This window comes from Phocoena sinus, chromosome 21, assembly GCF_008692025.1.
Source record: "Phocoena sinus isolate mPhoSin1 chromosome 21, mPhoSin1.pri, whole genome shotgun sequence".
In the NCBI taxonomy this organism is placed as follows: domain Eukaryota; kingdom Metazoa; phylum Chordata; class Mammalia; order Artiodactyla; family Phocoenidae; genus Phocoena; species Phocoena sinus.
Window position 1 is genome coordinate 31,138,502 of NC_045783.1, and position 18,961 is coordinate 31,157,462.

General features: G+C 32.9%; 1 protein-coding gene across 1 annotated transcript in view; it reads left to right on the forward strand.

Annotated features, from left to right (window-relative positions):
* Window positions 1-18,961, forward strand: part of LOC116746886 (disintegrin and metalloproteinase domain-containing protein 5-like) — a 139,523-nt gene that overhangs the window by 98,579 nt on the left and 21,983 nt on the right. Inside the window, exons 15-18 of the mRNA XM_032618655.1 lie at window positions 1,187-1,277; window positions 1,907-2,126; window positions 17,041-17,127; window positions 17,844-17,955. Coding sequence (XP_032474546.1) covers window positions 1,187-1,277; window positions 1,907-2,126; window positions 17,041-17,127; window positions 17,844-17,955 — 510 coding nt within the window. The remainder of the gene's footprint in view (window positions 1-1,186; window positions 1,278-1,906; window positions 2,127-17,040; window positions 17,128-17,843; window positions 17,956-18,961) is intronic.

Below are 18,961 nucleotides of genomic sequence, written 5' to 3' on the forward strand. Positions count from 1 at the left end.
TTATTTATTCACTCATTCATTTATTTTTGGCTGCACCATGTGGCACGTGTTATCTTAGTTCCCGAGCAGTGATCAAACCCATGCCCTGTGCAGTGAAAGTGCAGAGACCTAGCCACTGGACTGTCAGGGAATTCCTGATTTTATATTTTTATAAATTATACTCCATATAAAGTTATTACAAAATATAGGCTACATTTCTTGTGGTATATGTTATATTCATATGTTTTATTTATTTTTATACCTTGTAGTTTGTAACTGTTAATCCCCTTCCTATAATTTGCCACTCCTAAAAGCCTTTCTCAACTGGTAACTAGTTTGTATCTGTGATTCTGCTTCTTTTTTGTTACAGTCATTTGCTTGTTTTATTTATTTATTTTTTTGATTTCACATGTAAGTGAAAACATACAGTATTTTTCTTTGTCTATATGACTTTCACTAAGCTTAACCCTCCAGGTCCATCCATATTGTTGCAAATGACAAAATTTCAGGAGAGAGAGTGAAGTTTATAGATCATGTTCTCCAACTATAAAAATCTGTGAAATTGCTAAGGAGAATTCCCTTGTCAATTAAAAGTAGTGACAACAAAAGATCTCAGTTCTTATTACATGTGATTAAAATGAGCAACACTGCCCACCTCTAAAATCAAGTCAAAGTGATGGGGCAGCTTTAAATATCTTCTAATTTTTCATGATCTTAAAATTAGATAGAACTATTTTAAATGGACAAAGTAGATGAACATTCACATCCTTCCTAATTTTAAAATTCAATAGTTCTTGTTTAGTGATTGTTAGGATACTAGGGAACACAGCTGAGGACTCTAGTGTGGAATAGGAAGAGTTAAATCAAATGCTCTTTGGGCTTCTTATCAGTATCGCGTTATAAATCCCATCTCTTTCCTCTTTTTTTTGTAGTAAGAGCAAACTTTATTTTCACATTTGGTAGATAACTAAGGCAGAGCATAAACAGTTTAGAGGAATAGAGAGGCAATGACTGCTGATTTTTCTAATAGTATATAGCCATTTGAGTAATTAATCTTGATCTATCCCCAGCAACTTTTTAATGCGAGGTAGTTATAAACCTTCCTAGGGATAACATTATAATTTCCAGACTGTGTCTATTATTTCTATCATGATAATTGGAATTGTGTGTTGTAATTTACTTACTTAAGTTTCTTTTTTCCTTTTAGCATCTAGAGGTGCTCCATTTGCTTGTTTTGATGAAATAAATTCAAGAGGAGATAAATTTGGAAACTGTGGCCGAAAGTATTGTAATTACCCGTATGTATTTAGAAAATTATAATTTTGTTTGGAATGTAGGTTGTATATTGCTAAGATTCTGGAACATATTATGTACAAGCTAAGATGCCATTTTATAACAAGTTTTATCTTGTTTCATGATCTGAGCTGAACAGTATTACCTATTTCCTACAAACAACATGTGTTCAGTACCTATAATGTTAGAATAATGACCACAAAAATCACCTGTGTTTATTGATGGGCTGAGGTAGGCATTGTGTTAGGTCCTTTATATTCATTATATATTTATGCTATATATTATAAATATATATTTATATACATCAAATATTTGTAGTTAGAATTATTTATCCCATTGTACTAATGAAAAAAATCAAAGACCAATGATCATTTGCTCAAATTTCAGAAGCTAATATAGAACAGATCATGGCTGTCAGATTGCAAAAATGATTAGTTTTTCCCTTGCTACATTTCTGCACAAAACAAAAAGAGCCACATCATACATGAGTCAGTGTGCTCAAAAAAATTTACTTAGAGAAAATTTTTGAAATGTGGATTTAAGTTAGTAAAATACTTTAAAAATTTAGCTATATCAGCAATCTACATTATTTCTGTAAATAATAAGAAACTTTTCTTCTTCATTATGCTTCTAGCAATATGTTATGTGGAAAATTAGTTTGTACCTGGCCTCACAAAGCTTTAGTAAGACGCAGAAATTTATCTGTGATTTATACACATGTACGAGATGACGTGTGTACATCAACATTTCTACACACAGAGAGGACACCTAGAAAAACAGTGACCACAGTTGAAAAACCTGAAGACAGAGATCAAACATTTGTAGAAGATGGCACTGTGTGTGGTCCTGAAATGGTAATTATAACTAAATATTTTAAGTGTTTTAAAAATTATTTTTTATGCTTATACTCATTTTGCCAATATACCAACCAATGCATTTTAAAACAGCCTTATTGAGGTATCATTTGCCGTAAATTCACCCATGGTAAGTGTACAATTCATTGCTTTTGATTAATTTATAGAGTTGCACAACCATCACCACATTCAGTTTTAGACCCTGCTATCGCCCCCCAGATTTCCCCGTTGCCCATATTGAACACCTCACCGCTAAGCAACACCCCTATTATTAACATCTAACAACAGTATGGTACATTCGCTATAATCAATGAAGCAATGTTGATACATTATTTTTAACTGAATTCCATGCTTCATTCATATTTCCTTGGCTTTTACCTAGTGTCCTTTTGCAGGATTCTACTCAGAATACCACAGGACATTTATTAAGCTCCTCTTGACAATTTCTCAAAATTTCCTTGTTTTTGATGGCCTTGACATTTTGGAGTAGAACTGGTTGATATTCTGTAGAATGTCCCTCAATTTGGATTTGTGTAATGTTTTTCTTGTGATTAGATTGGGTTTATGTGTTCTTGGGAGGAAAATGCACAGGTAAAGTGCCCTTTCATCATATCAAGTATATGTGCATGTTGACGTTAACCTTGATTACCTGGCTGAGGTAATGTTTCCAGATTTCTCACTGTAAAATTACTCTTTTCCCCCTCTTTCCATTTTGCACTTTATTGAAAAAAGTCACTATGTATATACCAGACTTAAAAAGTAGGAAGTTATGTTCCGTCTTATTGAGGGCTCGGGATCTACATACATTTTTTATTGAGGTATAGTTGATTTATGATATTATAAAAGTTTCAGGTATGCAGCAGAGTGATTCAACATTTTTATAGATTATACTCTAAAGTTATTATAAAATATTGGTTATAGTCCCTTTGCTGTATAATATATACTTGTAGTTTATTTATTTTACATATATTCTTTTTTTTTTTTATTTTACATATATTCTTAATCACCTGTGCCTCTCTTTCCCCTCCCCACTTCCCTATCCCCACTGGTAACCACTAGTTTGTTTTCTATAGCTGTTTCTGTTTTGTTATGTTCACTCATTTCATATTTTAGATTCCATATATGTGATAATATATAGTATTTGTCTTTCTCTTTCTGACTTATTTCATTAAGTGTAATACCCTCAAGGTCCATCCATGTTGTCACAAAAGGCAAAATTTCATTTGTATTTATGGCTGAGTACTACTCTATTGTATATATGTACCACATCTTCTTTATCCATTCATCTGTTGATGGACACTTAGGTTGCTTCCGTATCTTAGCTATTATAAATAATGCTGCTATGAGCATTGGAGTGCATATGTCTTTTTGAATTAGTGTTTTCATTTTCTTTGCATGTATATTTAGGTATGGAATTGATGGATTACATGGTAATTCTATTTTTAGTTTTTTGAAGAACCGCCATACTGTTTTCCACAGTGGCTATAGCAAAATACATTCCCACCAACAGTACACTATGGTTTCCTTTTCTCCACACCCTCTCCAGCATTTATTATTTGTAGACTTTTGATGATAAACACTGGACAGGTGTGAGGTGATAATCTCATTGTGGTTTTGATTTGCATTTCTCTGATCATTAACAATTTTTTACATTTATTTTTTAATTTTAATTTTATTGGAGTATAGTTGATTTACAATGTTGTGTTAATTTCAGGTGTACAGCAAATTGATTCAGTTATACATGTACATATACTCATTCTTTTCTTAGATTCTTTTCTTGTATAGGTTTTCCCAGAATCTTGAGTAGAGTTCCCTGTGCTACACTGCAGATCCTTGCTGGTTTTCTATCTTATATATAGTAGTGTGTGTATATTCATCCCAAGCTCCTGACTTATCACTCCCCGCCATGTTTCCCCTTTGGTAACCATAAGTTTGGTTTTGATACCTGTAAGTCTGTTTCTGTTTTTTAAAAAAGAATTTGTTTCATCTTAAAAATTAGATTAGACATATGAGTGATATCATATGATAGTTATCTTTCTTTGTCTGACTTAGTTCACTTAATATGAAAATTCTCTAGGTCCATCCATGTTGCTGCAGATGGCATTATTTCGTCCCTTTTTATGTCTGAGTAATAGTCCATTGTATATGTGTACTACATCTTCTTTATCCATTTTTCTCTAGATGGACATTTAGGTTGCATCCAAATCTTGGCTATTGTAAATAGTGCTGCAGTGAACATTGGGGTATGTGTATCCTTTTGGATTATGGTTTTCTCTGGATATATGCCCAGGAATGGGATTGCTGGATCATATGGTAGTTCTACTTTTCGTTTTTTAAGTAGCTTCCATACTGTTCTCCACAGTGGTTGTACCAATTTACGTTCCCACCAACAGTGTAGGAGGGTTCCCTTTTCTCCACACCATCTCCAGAATTTATTGTTTGTAGACTTTTTGTTGATGGCCATTCTGACCGGTGTGAGGTGATACCTTTTGTAGTTTTGATTTGCATTTCTCTGATAATTAGTGATGTTGAACATCTTTTCATGTGCTTTTTGGCCATCTGTATGTTTTCTTTGGAGAAATGTCTATTTAGACCTTCTGTCCATTTTTTATTGGGTTGTTTGCTCTTTTGACATAGAGCTGCATGAGCTGTTTGTATATTTTGGAGATTAATCCCTCATTGGTAGCTTTGTTTGTAAATATTTTCTCCCATTCTGTGGGTTGTCTTTTCATTTTGTTTATGGTTTCCTTTGCAGTGCACAAGCATTTAAGTTTAATTAGGTCCCATTTGTTTATTTTTGTTTTTATTTCCATTACTCTAGGAGAGGGCTCAAAAAATATTTTGCTCTGATTTATGTCAAAGAGTGTTCTGCCTATGTTTTCCTCTAAGAGTTTTATAGTATCTGGTCTTATATTTAGGACTTTAATCCATTTTGAGTTTATTTTTGTGTATGAGGTAAAAGAATGTTCTAATTTCATTCTTGTACATGTAGCTGTCCAGTTTTACCAACACCACTTACTGAAAAGACTGTCTTTATTCCATTGTATATTCTTGCCTCATTTGTCGTAGATTGACCATAGGTGTGTGGGTGTATTTCTAGACTAAAGGAGACAGTAGAGAAAAATGTTCCAGACAAAGGAGCAAAATAAAAACCCACAAGAACTAAATGAAGTGGAGATAGACAAACTACCTGAAAAAGAATTCAGAGTAATGATAGTAAAGATCATCCAGGATCTCAGAAAAAGAATGGAGGGACAGACCAAGAAATTACAAGAGATGTTTAACAAAGAGCTAGAAGATTTAAAGAACAGATAGAGATGAACAATACAATAAGTGAAATGAAAAATACACTAGAAGGAATCAATAGCAGAGTAACTGAGGCAGAAAAACGAATAAGTGAGCTTGAAGACAGAATGGTAGAAATCACTGCCACAAGACAGAATAAAGGAAAAAGAATGAAAAGAAATGAGGGCAGTCTAAGAGACCTCTGGCGCAACATTAAATGCACCAACATTTGCATTAAAGGGGTCCCAGGAGGAGAAGAGAGAGAGAAAGGGCCTGAGAATATTTTTGAAGAGATTATAGCCAAAAATTCTCTAACTTTAGCAAGGAAACAGTCACTCAAGTCCAGGAAATGCAGAGAATCCCATACAAGAGAAACCCAAGGATTAACACACTGAGACACATATTAATGAAACAAATAAAAATTAAAGACAAGAAAAAATATTAAAAGCCACAAGGGAAAATCAACAAATAACACACAAGGGAACCCTGATAAGGCTATCAGCTGATTTTTCAGCAGAAACTCTGCAGGCCAGAAGGGAATGGCTCTGCATATTTTAAATGATGAAAGGGAAAAACCTACAACCAAGAATATGCTATCCAACAAGGCTCTCATTCAGATTTGATGGAAAAATCAAAAGTTTTCCAGACAAGCAAAAGCTAAGAGAATTCAGCACCACCAAACCAGCATTATAAAAAATCCTAAAGGAAATTCTCTAGGTGGAAAAGAAAAGGCCACAACAAGAAGAAAGAAAATTATGAATGGAGAAGCTCACCATTAAAGGCAAACATAAAGTAAAGGTAGGAATTCATCCACACACAAATATGATATCAAAACAAGCAATTGTGAGAAGAGGGGAGTACAAATACAGGATATTGGAAATGCATTTGAAACTAAGAGATCAATAATTTTAAACAGTCTGGTATACATATAGACTGCTATATCGAAACCTCATGGGAACTACACAACAAAAATCTTCAATAGATACACAGACAAAAAAGAAAAAGCAATCTAAGCACATCACTAAAGATCTCAAGTGCTCATGGAACATTCTCCAGGATAGACCATACCTTGGGTCATGAAGCAAACCTCAGTAAATTTAAGAAAATCGAAATCACATCAAGCATCTTTTCTGACCACAATGCTATGAGACAAGATATCAATTACAGGGAAAAAAACTGTAAAAAGTATAAACACATGGAGGCTAAACAGTATGCTACTAAATAACCAAGAGATCACTGAAGAAATCAAAGAGGAAATCAAAAAATACCTAGAGACAAATTACAATGAAAACATGATGATCTAAAACCTATGGGATGCAGCAAAAGCAGTTCTAAGAGGACAGTTTATAGCAATACAAACCTACCTCAAGAAACAAGAAAAATCTCAAATAAATCTGACCTTACACCTAAAGGAATTAGAGAAAGAAGAACAAACAAAACCCAAAGTTAGTAGAAGGAAAGAAATCATAAAGATCAGAGCAGAAATAAATGAAATAGAGACAAAGAAAAAAATAGCTAAGATCAATGAAACTAAAAGTTGGTTCTTTGAGAAGTTAAACAAAATTGATAAACCTTTAGCCAGACTCATCAAGAAAGAAAAGCAGAGGACTCAAGTCAATAAAATTAAAATTGAAAAAGGACAAGTTACAACTGATGATTATGAATTTTCAGCATCTTTTTATGTGCCTGTTTGCCTTCTGTATGTCTTCCTGGGAAAAATATCTATTCAGGTCTTCTGTTCATTTTTTAATTGAGTATTTTGGGTTTTTGATACTGAGTTGTATGACCTGTGTATATATTTTGCATATTAACCCCTTGTTGATCATATCATTTGTAAATATTTTCTCCAATTCAGTAGGTTTTCTTCATTTTGTCAATGGTTTCCTTGCTGTGCAAAAGCTTTTGAGTTTAATTAGGTCCTGTTTGTTTATTTTTGCTTTTGTTTCCTTTATCTTAGGTTACAGACCAAAAAAAATTATCGCTACAATTTATGACAAAGAGCATTCTTTTATGTTTTCTTCAAGAAGTTTTATGGTTTCCAGTCTTACATTTAGGTATTTAATCCATTTTCAGTTTATTTTTTGTCTATGGGTTGAGAAAATGTTCTAAATTAATTATTTTACATGTAGCTGTCCAGTTTTCCCAGCATCACTTATTGATGTCTTTTTACCATTGTCTATTCTTGCTTCCTTTGTGATAGATTAATTCACCATAAGTGTGTTGGTTTACTTCTGGGCTCTCTATATGGGTCCATTAATCTGTGTGTCTTTTTTATGCCAGTACCATATTGTTTTGATTACTGTTGCTTTGTGATATAGTGTGAAATCAGGGAGAGTTATACATCCTCCTTTGTTCTTTTTCTCAAGATTGTTTTGGCTATTTGGGGTCTTTGGGGGTTCCATATACATTTTAGAATTATTTGTTCTATTTCAGTGAAAATTTGTCATGGGTATCTTGATAGGGCTTGCATTAAATCTGTAGATTGCTTTAGGTAGTATGGATGTTTTAACAATATTCTTCCAGTCTATGAACACAGTACATCTTTCCATCTGTTTGTATTGTCATCAGTTACTTTCATCAGTGTCTTACAGTTTTCTAAGTACTGGTCTTTTACCTCCTTAGTTAGATTTATTCCTAGGTATTGTATTGTTTTGATGCAACTGGAATTGGAATTTTGAAAAAAATTTCTCTGATAGTATATAGAAATGGGGCAGATTTCTGTATATTAGTTTTGTATCACGCATCTTTACTGAATTAGCTTTAGTAGTTTTTGTGGTATTTTTAGGGTTTCCTATACATAATATCATGTCATCTGCAAACAGTGACGGTTTTATTTCTTCCTTTTCAATTTGGATTTCTTTTATTTTTTTCTTGTCTGATTGTTCTGGCTAGGACTTAAAATACTATGGTGAATAAAAGTGGTGAGAGGGGGCATTCTTGTCTTGTTCCTGATCTTAGAGGAAATGGTTTCAGCTTTTCACCATTGAGTATGATGTTAGCTATGGAGTTAGCATGTATGTCCCTTATTACATTGAGGTATATTCCTTCTATTCCCACTTTGTTGAGAGTTTGTATTATAAGTGGCATTGAATTTTGTCAATAGATTTTTCTGCATGTATTGAGATAATCATATAATTTTTATTCTTAAATTTGTTAATATGTGTATCACATTGATTGAATTGTGGGTATTGAACCATTTTTGTATCTCTGGAATACATTCCCACTGCATCATGGTGTATGATCTTTTTCATATATTGTTGGATTTGGTTTGCTAATATTTTGTTGAGGATTTTTGCATCTATGTTTGTCAGTGATATTTCCTTGTAATTTTCTTTTTCGTGTGTGATATCTTAGTCTGGTTTTGGTATCAGGGTGATACTGGCCTCTTAGAATGATTTTGGGTACATTTCTTCTCTGCAATTTTTTAGAATAATTTGAGCAAAATAGCTGTTAACTCTCTTACAAATGTTTGGTAGAATTTTACTGTGAATCCATCTAGTCCTGGACTTCTGTTTGTTGGGAGTGTTTTTAAATTACTGATTCTGTTTCATACTGGTGTAATTGGTCTGTTCAGATTTTGTTTTTACCCCTTATTCAGTCTTGGGAAATTGTACATTTCTAGGACTTTGTCCATTTCATTGTCATATAATTTTTGGAATATCTTTTATGATCCTTTGTATTTCTGTTGTGTTAGTTGTAACTTTTTTTTTTTTTTCCATTTCTGGTATTATTGATTTGGGCCCTCTCTCTTCTTTTTCTTGATGGGTCTGGCTAAAGGTTTATTAATTTTGTTTCTATTTCAAGGAACCAGCTCTTGTTTCATTGGTCTCTTCTATTGTGTGTGGGGTTTTTTTGTCCCTATTTTAGTTATTTTGGCTCTGATCTTTATGATTTCACTCTTTCAAATAACTTTGGATTTTGTTTGTTCTTCTTTTTCTAGTTCCTTTAAGTAACTAAAGGAGTTTAAGTTGTTTAAGTTAAGTTGTTAAGTAAGTTTAAGTTGTTTGAGATTTTTCTTGTCTCCTGAGGTATACTTGTATCATTATAATCTTCCTTCTTAGAACTACCTTTGCTGCATTCCATGGATTTTCAATTATAGTGTTTTAATTTTCGTTGTCTCCAGGCATTTAAAATTTCTTATTTGATTTCTTCAGTGATACATTTTTGTTGTGTAGCATATTATTCAGACTCCATGTTTGTTTGTTTTTTTTTCCTCATAGTTAATTTCTAGTCTCAATCACCTTGTGGTCAGAAAAGATGCTTTATATGATCTCAACTAAATTTACCTGGACTTGTTTTGTGGCCTAGTATCTTTTTTTTGTGGCACGTGATCTGTCCTGGAGAATGTTCCCTGTGCACTTGAAAAGAATGTGTATTCTACTGCTTTAGATGGAATGTTCTATATATATCTATGAAGTCTCTTTGTTTTAATGTGTTATTTAAGGCCAGTGTTTCCTTACTGATTTTCTGTCAGTATGATCTCTTCATTGTTGTAAGTGGGCTGTTAAAGTCCCCCACTATTATTGTGTTACTGTCAATTTCTCCCTTTATGTCTGTTAATATTTGCTTCATGTGTTTAATTGCTTCTATGTTGGGTGCATGCATATTTAAAGGTTTTCTTATCTTGTGCTAATCCTTTTATCATTGTCATCATTTATATTATCATCTCTGTTTCTTATAACAGTCTTTATTTTAAAGTCTATTTTGTGTGATATAATTATTGCTATCCTGGCTTTCTTTTTGTTTCCATTTGTATGGAATACCCTTTTTTATTCCCTCACAGTTAGTCCATGTGTGTCTTTAGCTCTGAAGTGAGTCTCTTGTAGGCAGCATGTATATGATCTTGTTTCTGTATTCATTTAGCTACTCTGTGTCTTTTGATTGGAACATTTAGTCCACTTTCCTTTAAAGTAATTATTGATAGTCATGTACTTATTGCTATTTTATTATTTGTTTTGGGGTTGCTTTTGTACTTCTCTATTTGTCACTTTCTCTTTTTTCTCTCTTACCTTCTGATTTAATGACTATAGTTAGTGTTATGTTTGCACACTCATTATCTTTTTTTGTGTGTGTGTACCTATTATAGATTTTTTGTTTGTGGTTGACATGAAGTTTATATAAAACTATATATATATATATATATATATATAATTTTAAATTGCTGATTTCTGAAGTTCAACCACATTTTAACAATCCTGCATTTTACTCCCCTTCCCCCACATTTTTGACATCATGTTTCACATATTTTTGTTTTTCATATCCCTTTACTATTCATTGTGGATTAAGTGACTTCACTATTTTTGTCTTTTAACCTTCCGTGTATATAAATATGTGGTTGATTTACTACCATTACTATATATTTTCATTAACCAGTGAGATTTTTTGTTTTGTAATTTTCACGTTTCTAGTTGTGGCCTTTTCATTTTCATTTAGAGAAGTTCCTTTAACATTTTTTGTAAAGGTGGCTTGCTGGTGCTGAACTCCCTTAGCTTTTGCTTGCCTGTAAAACTGTTGATCTTACCATCAAATCTGAATGAAAGCCTTGCCAGCTAGAGTATTGTTGGTTGTCGTTTTTCTTCCTTTCATCACTTTAAAAATATTGTGCCACCCCCTTCTGATCTGCAAAGTTTCTGCTGAAAAGTCAGTGAATAGTCTTATAGGAGTTCCCGTGTATGTAATTTGTTGTTTTCCCCTTTTTGCTTTTAATATTCTTTGTCTTTAATTTTTGCCATTTTCACTACAGTGTGTCTTGGTCTAGTCCTCTTTGGGTTGATCCTATTTGGAACTTTCTCTGCTTCCTGTGCTTGGATGTCTGCTTCCTTTTCCAGGTTAGGGATTTTTTTCAGCTATTACATTTTGAAATATGTTTTCAGTCCCTTTCCCTCTCTCTTCTCCTTCCGAGATCTCTATAAAATGAATATTAGTGCACAGAATATTGTACCAGAGGTCTCTTAAACTTTCCTCATTTCCTCTTATTCTTTTTTCTGTTCGGCATCAGTGATTTCCACCACTGTCTTCCAGCTCACTGATCCACTCCTCTGTATCAATTAGTCTATAATTGATTTCTTCTAGTGTGTTTTCTATTTCAGTTATTGTATTCTTCATCTCTGTTTGGTTGTTCCTTATATTTTCTAACTCTTTTTTAGAAACTTCTAACTTTTCACTCTTTTCTTCCAATCTTCTCCTGAGTTCTTTGATCATTACCTTCAATTCTTTGTTGGGTAGAACTTGCAGATCATTTTAAACTTTTAAGACTTGTTGTTAAGCTCTTTGAAGGCATAGAGTAAATATTTTAGGGTCTAAATTTTACTTTAGGCTAAATTTGCCCCAGTTCTGAGTTGTGACCCTTCTATGGTCTCTATTGAATATTCTGTTCATTCAACATGGCCTGTACATTCACGCTGTTAGGACCTTGTATGATTTCCAGGTTGTGTGATTTCAGGAACTATTCATCTTATAGTTCCTTGCTAATTTTTTTCCTCTGAAAGTAGTTCTTGTTCAGTCTTATGGATGTTAGCCCTGTGCAGGTGCAGATTGTATTCAGCCAAAGACAGAAGGCAGTTCCTATGTAGGTTTATAGAACTCTTTCATTTGTAGTTCCCTCCTCTAGAATAGTCTTCGCAGCAAATTCTAGGTTCCACAGCCTCCTAACCTTCACATACTTGAATCTCCATCTCCTTTACTCAACAAGATTTCCCGACTGTGTTTGGGTTCCTCCTCACTGCATCTTAATCAGGAAATTGCCTCCAAGCAAAGAGCCTGGAAAATAGGAGGGCTCACCTCATTTGTTTTTTTTTTTTTTCTCAGAGATCATAGTCTTGTTCTGCCTATAGTCCAATGTGTACAAATAGTTGTTTTCTATAATTTGTCTAGTTTTCTAGTTATTTACGGTAGGTGGGTAATGGTGGACCATTATTGAGCCTATAAATAATTGTATTGCCATAAAAAGTGAAGGAACAGTAAATGTATTGTTTCTGAATTTGAGGGCACTAGTGAGAACCAGTTCCTAGTTTTAAAATGTTTCATTTCAGTTTATAAAAGCATAGCTAATAAACTGAGGATTAGAAATGCATCAAAAAGAAAGAAAAAGGGCTTTCTGATATATCATCTGAAATGTATAACCACAGTTAATTTTTCTCATTATTTAATTTAGCCCTGTATAATTGATTCTTATTCCCCTGGATTTTGAGTTAGCAGTTTGCTTTCATATGGCATTATGTTCCTGGATATAAAGGATTCCAATAAAGCCTGATTCAGCCTTATGGTGTGTTCTGAAATTGTCTACTCAGTATCAGCTTAAGCACCATATCCTGTACCTGTGAGTCTAATTCTTGGATTCAAATAGTTTAGAATACCTGATATGATCCTTTCTACATGTCAATGAAAACCTAGTTTCTATCCTGTACCTGAAAACAGAAACTTTAGGTAAACATTAGAGAAAAGCACAAACTATCAGTTGATCAAAAGCCTGAAAAGTTTGAATGGTTCATTTATTAGAGTCATCAGTAGAATGGGAATGGAGAAAAGCAAAATCTCTTATTTTGCAGACAGGGGTGTGATAATAACTATTTATTAAGAGTTTGATCAAAGTTTCTCTTGAGGATAAGAAAATATTATGAAGAGAAGTGGACTTGAGTTTCTACAAGCATTCAATCCATTCTAGTTACATGTACAATATATGAAACATTTATGCTGAGAACATTAGTTATGCTTATATTAATAACATTTAAAATTAACCTAGGGAAGGCTGGCTGAATTTCTTTGACAGTTCTTCCTATGCAGCTCTGACATTGCTATCTATTAGGAAATAATGGAGAATGTCATAAATTAGGAGTTTGGGATTACAGTATACACGCTACTATGTATAAACTAGGTACACAACAAGGACCTACTGTATAGCACAGAGAACTATATTCAAGGTCTTATAACAACCTATAATGGAAAAGAACCTGAAAAGAAAACATATATATATATATCCGAATCACTTTGCTGTACACCTGAAACTAACACAGCATTGTAAATTAACTACTTAAATTTAAAAATGGATTAAAAAAAGAAAGATATTGTAAAATTCTTCCCAACTGCAATTAGGAACAATAGTTTCTCTTATTTTGTAAAAAGCCATTACAATATGATGAGTTTTCATTAAAAAATTAATATCTTACAAAAATAAATAAATAATGGAGAATACCAAACAAATTGTAATTATTTCTAGCATTCTTATATTTATGAGATAAGAGAACAAATCTGTTATTTTCTGATGGCAATCTCAGAAATCTCAAATATAGTTTTAGGTATTATTAAAATCATGAAGAAAAAAAATATTTTTTTTGTTTTTGTTTTTGGTTTTGTTTTTGTTTTTTTTGTGGTACGTGGGCCTCTCACTGCTGTGGCCTCTCCCGTTGCGGAGCACAGGTTCTGGACGCCCAGGCTCAGCGGCCATGGCTCACGGGCCCAGCCGCTCCGCGGCATGTGGGATCTTCCCGGACTGGGGCACGAACCCGTGTCCCCTGCATCGGCAGGCAGACTCTCAACCACTGCGCCACCAGGGAAGCCCGAAAAAAAATATTTTTGACTTTAGACTCTGACCTTGGTAAGGTAAAGTCACCAGAGTTGTCCAAGGTGGTTACTTAATTTAAAAGGATTATTGGTTATCTAGTAAAAATTGCTTAACTCCCTGTTAATCAAAGTGACAGTGCAAGAGCTTACATAAAATGGGAAAAGGTACTAAAATTATAGGGAACTTTAGCTCTTTCAAAAAACGGGGAGGTTTTTAAAAATACCCATTTACATAATACAAAGCACAGAAAATTATTCTGGTGAAATATTGAATCTCTGCCATCCAGGTAAAACCGTGTACTACCACTGTTAAGAGCAAATTGAATACTTCACAAGCAATTTCCATGTATACAATTTTTAAAAACCCAAATTCTAATTTTGCATCAATATAGTATGAGGCTTTACGGTATTCACAAGGATATTTTTAAAATTATCTTATGAATGACCCCACCAAAATTGAACAATTGTTGCTAAATTTTTTTCAGAATCATTATTTTCTTGTGCATAGGTATTATCAACAAAACCAAGGTTACCTTGCACAAAATAACTATAATTTTCCATATTCATTCAAGCCTTGACTTTCACTGTCCTCTTTCATATTCTGAAACAACCAGATATAGCATTAGGATAAAACAGTTTTGTCTTTTGAGAAGCAATTACACATCCTATTATCCTGAGACATAATTGTCTTCTGCCATTATTGCTACTGGCATGTCCTAATTGTAGTAATTATAATTTTTAACCCAATTAAGTTATATTTCAGAAAGATGTAAAGGTAGATAATTTATTTCTGCCTCTCATACAGAAGCTAGTTAGCAGCCTAAAAACTCATACACACCTAATACAATCCCTTACAGTCACACTCATTTTCTTTTTAAAGTGACAAAAATGAACAAGTTAATACAACCCAAAGGTATAGCCATTCTGTAATATATAAACTAAGCAAAATTGTATGTGTATACACATGTGTATATGCATATATACAAGCACTCACAAATATAACATCATGGGCAGACTTACTGACTTGGTCAAGAATCAGAAACAAAAACAAAGCAACAAAAAACCAAAATGAGAAGAAAAAAAGAGAAATGGAGAATCAGCCAAGTTAAATTTTTGATGCCACTTGGGAATCACCCTACTTTAGAGGCATTAGGTAAAAGAATGTTGAAATACAGTTGTTAGGTTCAAAGTAAAACCTGCTAATGTCCTATAGAGTAATAAAACCATAATTTCGGGTTATCATTTCAATCAGACAAAACTCATTTACATTTCGGCCAGACAGAAACTATGTTAACATATAAGTTCACAAAATCTAGGCTCTTATCAGTACTGACTAGCAAGTTATACAAAGTACATTCCTTAAATAATTAAATAACCTTTAGGTTTACCTTAGATGGGTCCTTTAATGAATGTTCAAAAATGACATTGAAAAGAAATGTGGTTCTCCAATTTTCTCTGTTTACAAGTGTGGACAATTTTTAACAGGTATATTAGCAATATTCCAGCAATATTTGTTTTTAATGACCTCCATACCTCTTTTTAACAGCAACATTACTTTTAAGTAATTTTTATACAGATCATTTTTTTATGTTCTGCAATATGTAATCAAGTGCTTTTGCATGCACTATAGGGAGTAATTTTTTAGCTAACATTTGAAGATCTCATGTGAATACTAGTTTGGGGCGAGTAAGTTATTATATGATCAAGCACTTTTCCTCCTTTGGAATGTTTTTGCAACAACTTTCTTGAATTGTATTCATTGTTTCAGTAGAACCTCCAAATTTACACTGATTTTAACTTCTTATAATCAACTCTGATTTTTTTCTGATTGGTAGATGAATGTTTTAATTAAATTGAATACTATTATTACAATATTATATTCTGCTGTAACATATTATAGTTATCACTTATGTTATACATAAGAACAAGAGAACAGTTAATAATATAGCATACTATAATTTTAGAATGTTTTAGAATGTTCTAATATCCTATAAACAAACAATATATCTAACAACCATTTAATGTTCTAATGAGTCCTAGAAATTATTAATTCCAAGAGCTACTCTGGAAAATTAAATAAATGTACATTTCTTTTGAGAGAAAGTCTCAAGGTTTGCTTGCTAAATTCAAATTTATTTTTATATAATGCTCTTTGGTAATAGTGCAAGAAAATAATCCAAGTATCTGTCACATCTTGCTCATTTGGAAACCTATAGATACAAATAAGACCTGAGATCTCTCTCCCCTTGAAATGTAAATGATATTGGCTCAAATCTCTATTTCAGAATTCTGATCCTCTTCTTTCTGCATACCCTGTTATTATGATCCAAAGACACAACTCACCAAAGAACAAAACTCTTTTGTAAAGTATTGACTTTACTGAAAAATTTTGTATAATTGGGAAAGGTCACACAATTTAATGCCATAAATTAGGACAATGTAATTCACACATTAAACATTCTTTTTCTTAGAAGGCCTTTTAGCCATCTCACCCATGGGAGTCTCTCATTGTCCTATTACCTCATATAATTACCTGTTATCCTTGCTTTCTTCTCATTTTCTTTCCCATATGGAATAGTAACTTACCTTCCTTTGCTCCTCATACCAATGATTTTAATACCTCAGCCTCCCACTCGAAGCTTCTTAACCCTGACTGCACATGATAATCACCTGGACCCTAGCCCCAGAGATTTTAATATAACGGTCTCGGGAGGTACCCAGGCCTGTGTATTTTTTAAATGCTTCTCAGATAATTATTGAACTGAAGGGACTAATCAAATTATTTTTCCAGATATTTCTCTTTCTAAGAGGACTTCTGGTGCTAGATGGTAAGAAAATAAAAGTTTCAACTTCTTATATAAGACTATACATTTACAATCTGAAAGCATATAGCTTATTTCACATTTATTTCAATGCAGTCACAATTATTACTTTATGTTTTGGATTTTTATGCCAATTCTTGGTAATACAAATTCTTGAATTTTCTTGAATTTTTTCTTATGTATTATCTATGCACACAATCTGATGGTTTGACTGAATTTGTTTTTTTACTTCTTTTGCTTTGTTTCAGTATTGTCTGAGATTTAACTGTGTAGAGCTTAAATACCATGTCAATTTTCAGAGTTGCAATTCTGCCAGAGATTGTAATTCAAATGGAGTAAGTAATTTCAGTTTTCATTTTAAGCAACATGCTTTGAACAATTCAGTAAACAGTTTGGAGATTTAAAGAAATCATTTGAATAATTTTTTTGATCACTTTCATGCTGCTTGGTGTCATTTAACAGTTTGTAACTTATAACTTCAATCTTATCTTCTTGAGAAATCTTGCCAAACTGTTTATTAGAGAAGATAAAGTAGAAACATTTAAGATGATTCTGGATGTATAAAATGTTTGGTAAATATGTGGGCTGGATGTGCTATAAGCACTATGTGTTACCATCTAACCAAAATGATCTTATTTTTACAGAGAGAAGGCAGGAAATGGTAAATAAAGGTCATTAGGATTTTCTTGCTGGTCTTGCTCATTAATTTAGTGTCTGGGCTGTTCTGTGAAACTAGGAAGTAAATGGTAATTAGAGGCATGTTACTGGTGATTGACAATAGTTTGGTCTGGCTGTGGGGAGAGTTGAAAGAATTTATCTGGCAAAAGAATTTATTTGGCAAAAATTGATTTGGCAACAGAAGCCATATACTTTCTACAGTATGGGAAATGTCAAGAGAAAATTTGTTGAATTTGTCTATTTAAGGTAAATTCTCTGGAATGGATAAATTCTCTGGAATAAATTCTCTGTTGAATACGTGTAGAATATTAACTGGCCTCTATTGAAAACCATCTTTGTACATAAAAATGGTTCTATTTTCTGATTATTCTAGGTCTGCAACAATTTTAACAATTGCCATTGTAAAATGGGGTTTGCTCCTCCTCGTTGCAAGCCAATGGCAGGAGATTTTGGAAGTATTGATGATGGACACAGGGGCAAAGTTGGTTAGTGTCTTTAAAACTTTATTAATCAAAGACAATATGTAAGACAATAGATTACAGTTGTAGGTTCCAAGTCACATTGCAAAGCAACTAATGTCAACAAATACGATTTTACTTTACTTGTAAGATTTTAAAAGACTCTAAGACAGCTAAGTTTGAACTCTTCTTTATATATCAACACTGACATTGTCTAACAAAAAGTGTAACTAGTGGTAGGAAATTTTAAAAGTAGAAATTCCAGTGCATATAATTTGATTAGTTAATTTAGATTATTTACTTTGTATTGTCTCATATATTCCTAGTTTTAAATGATGTTCGTAGTCATTGTAATATTAATGCCACCAGAATCTTTCAAGGCTACTCCTTTCTCCTGCATTTTAGGGGCTACAATCTCATCTTTAGAATTTTCCCTTTAGGATATCCCCTCTAGGGTTCCTGAGTAGTATTTTGAGATCAAGCAGGCCTGGATGAGACTGGGAACACATGGGGGATAGTCCCTGGTTCCAGAAGGTTATTGGAGCCCACCTAAACTAACCTGGGAGAAGAGGAGGTCTGTCTACCTTTACAAACCCTTTTTCTTTTGGGGCAATTAAATGGTGAACTCCTGGGCAGACTTATGTGTAGCTTGACTATTAGTGGGGGGCATACCTAGGGTGAGTAACTTTTCAGACAGCTAAAACACAGCTGTATCAGACGGTGTATCAGACCAAAAAATAAACATAATCATTTAACATATACAACTACACGTATATTATTATTTTCACATAAATATGTTGAAAGAATAGGCATTTATTTGAAATTGTATATTATTCTGTACTGTGTACTTTTGTTACATAAATTGCTATTATTTAAGTGAAATAGCAATAGAACTAGTAAACAGTGCTGATCAATAGTAGTTTATAGAACAACCAATTAAAAAATAAAATATGTGAGCAAAAACAGCAATACTTTATAATGAGAATATTTTATAATGTAACCTCTGATACAGCAATTTATTTTACCTCTTTTT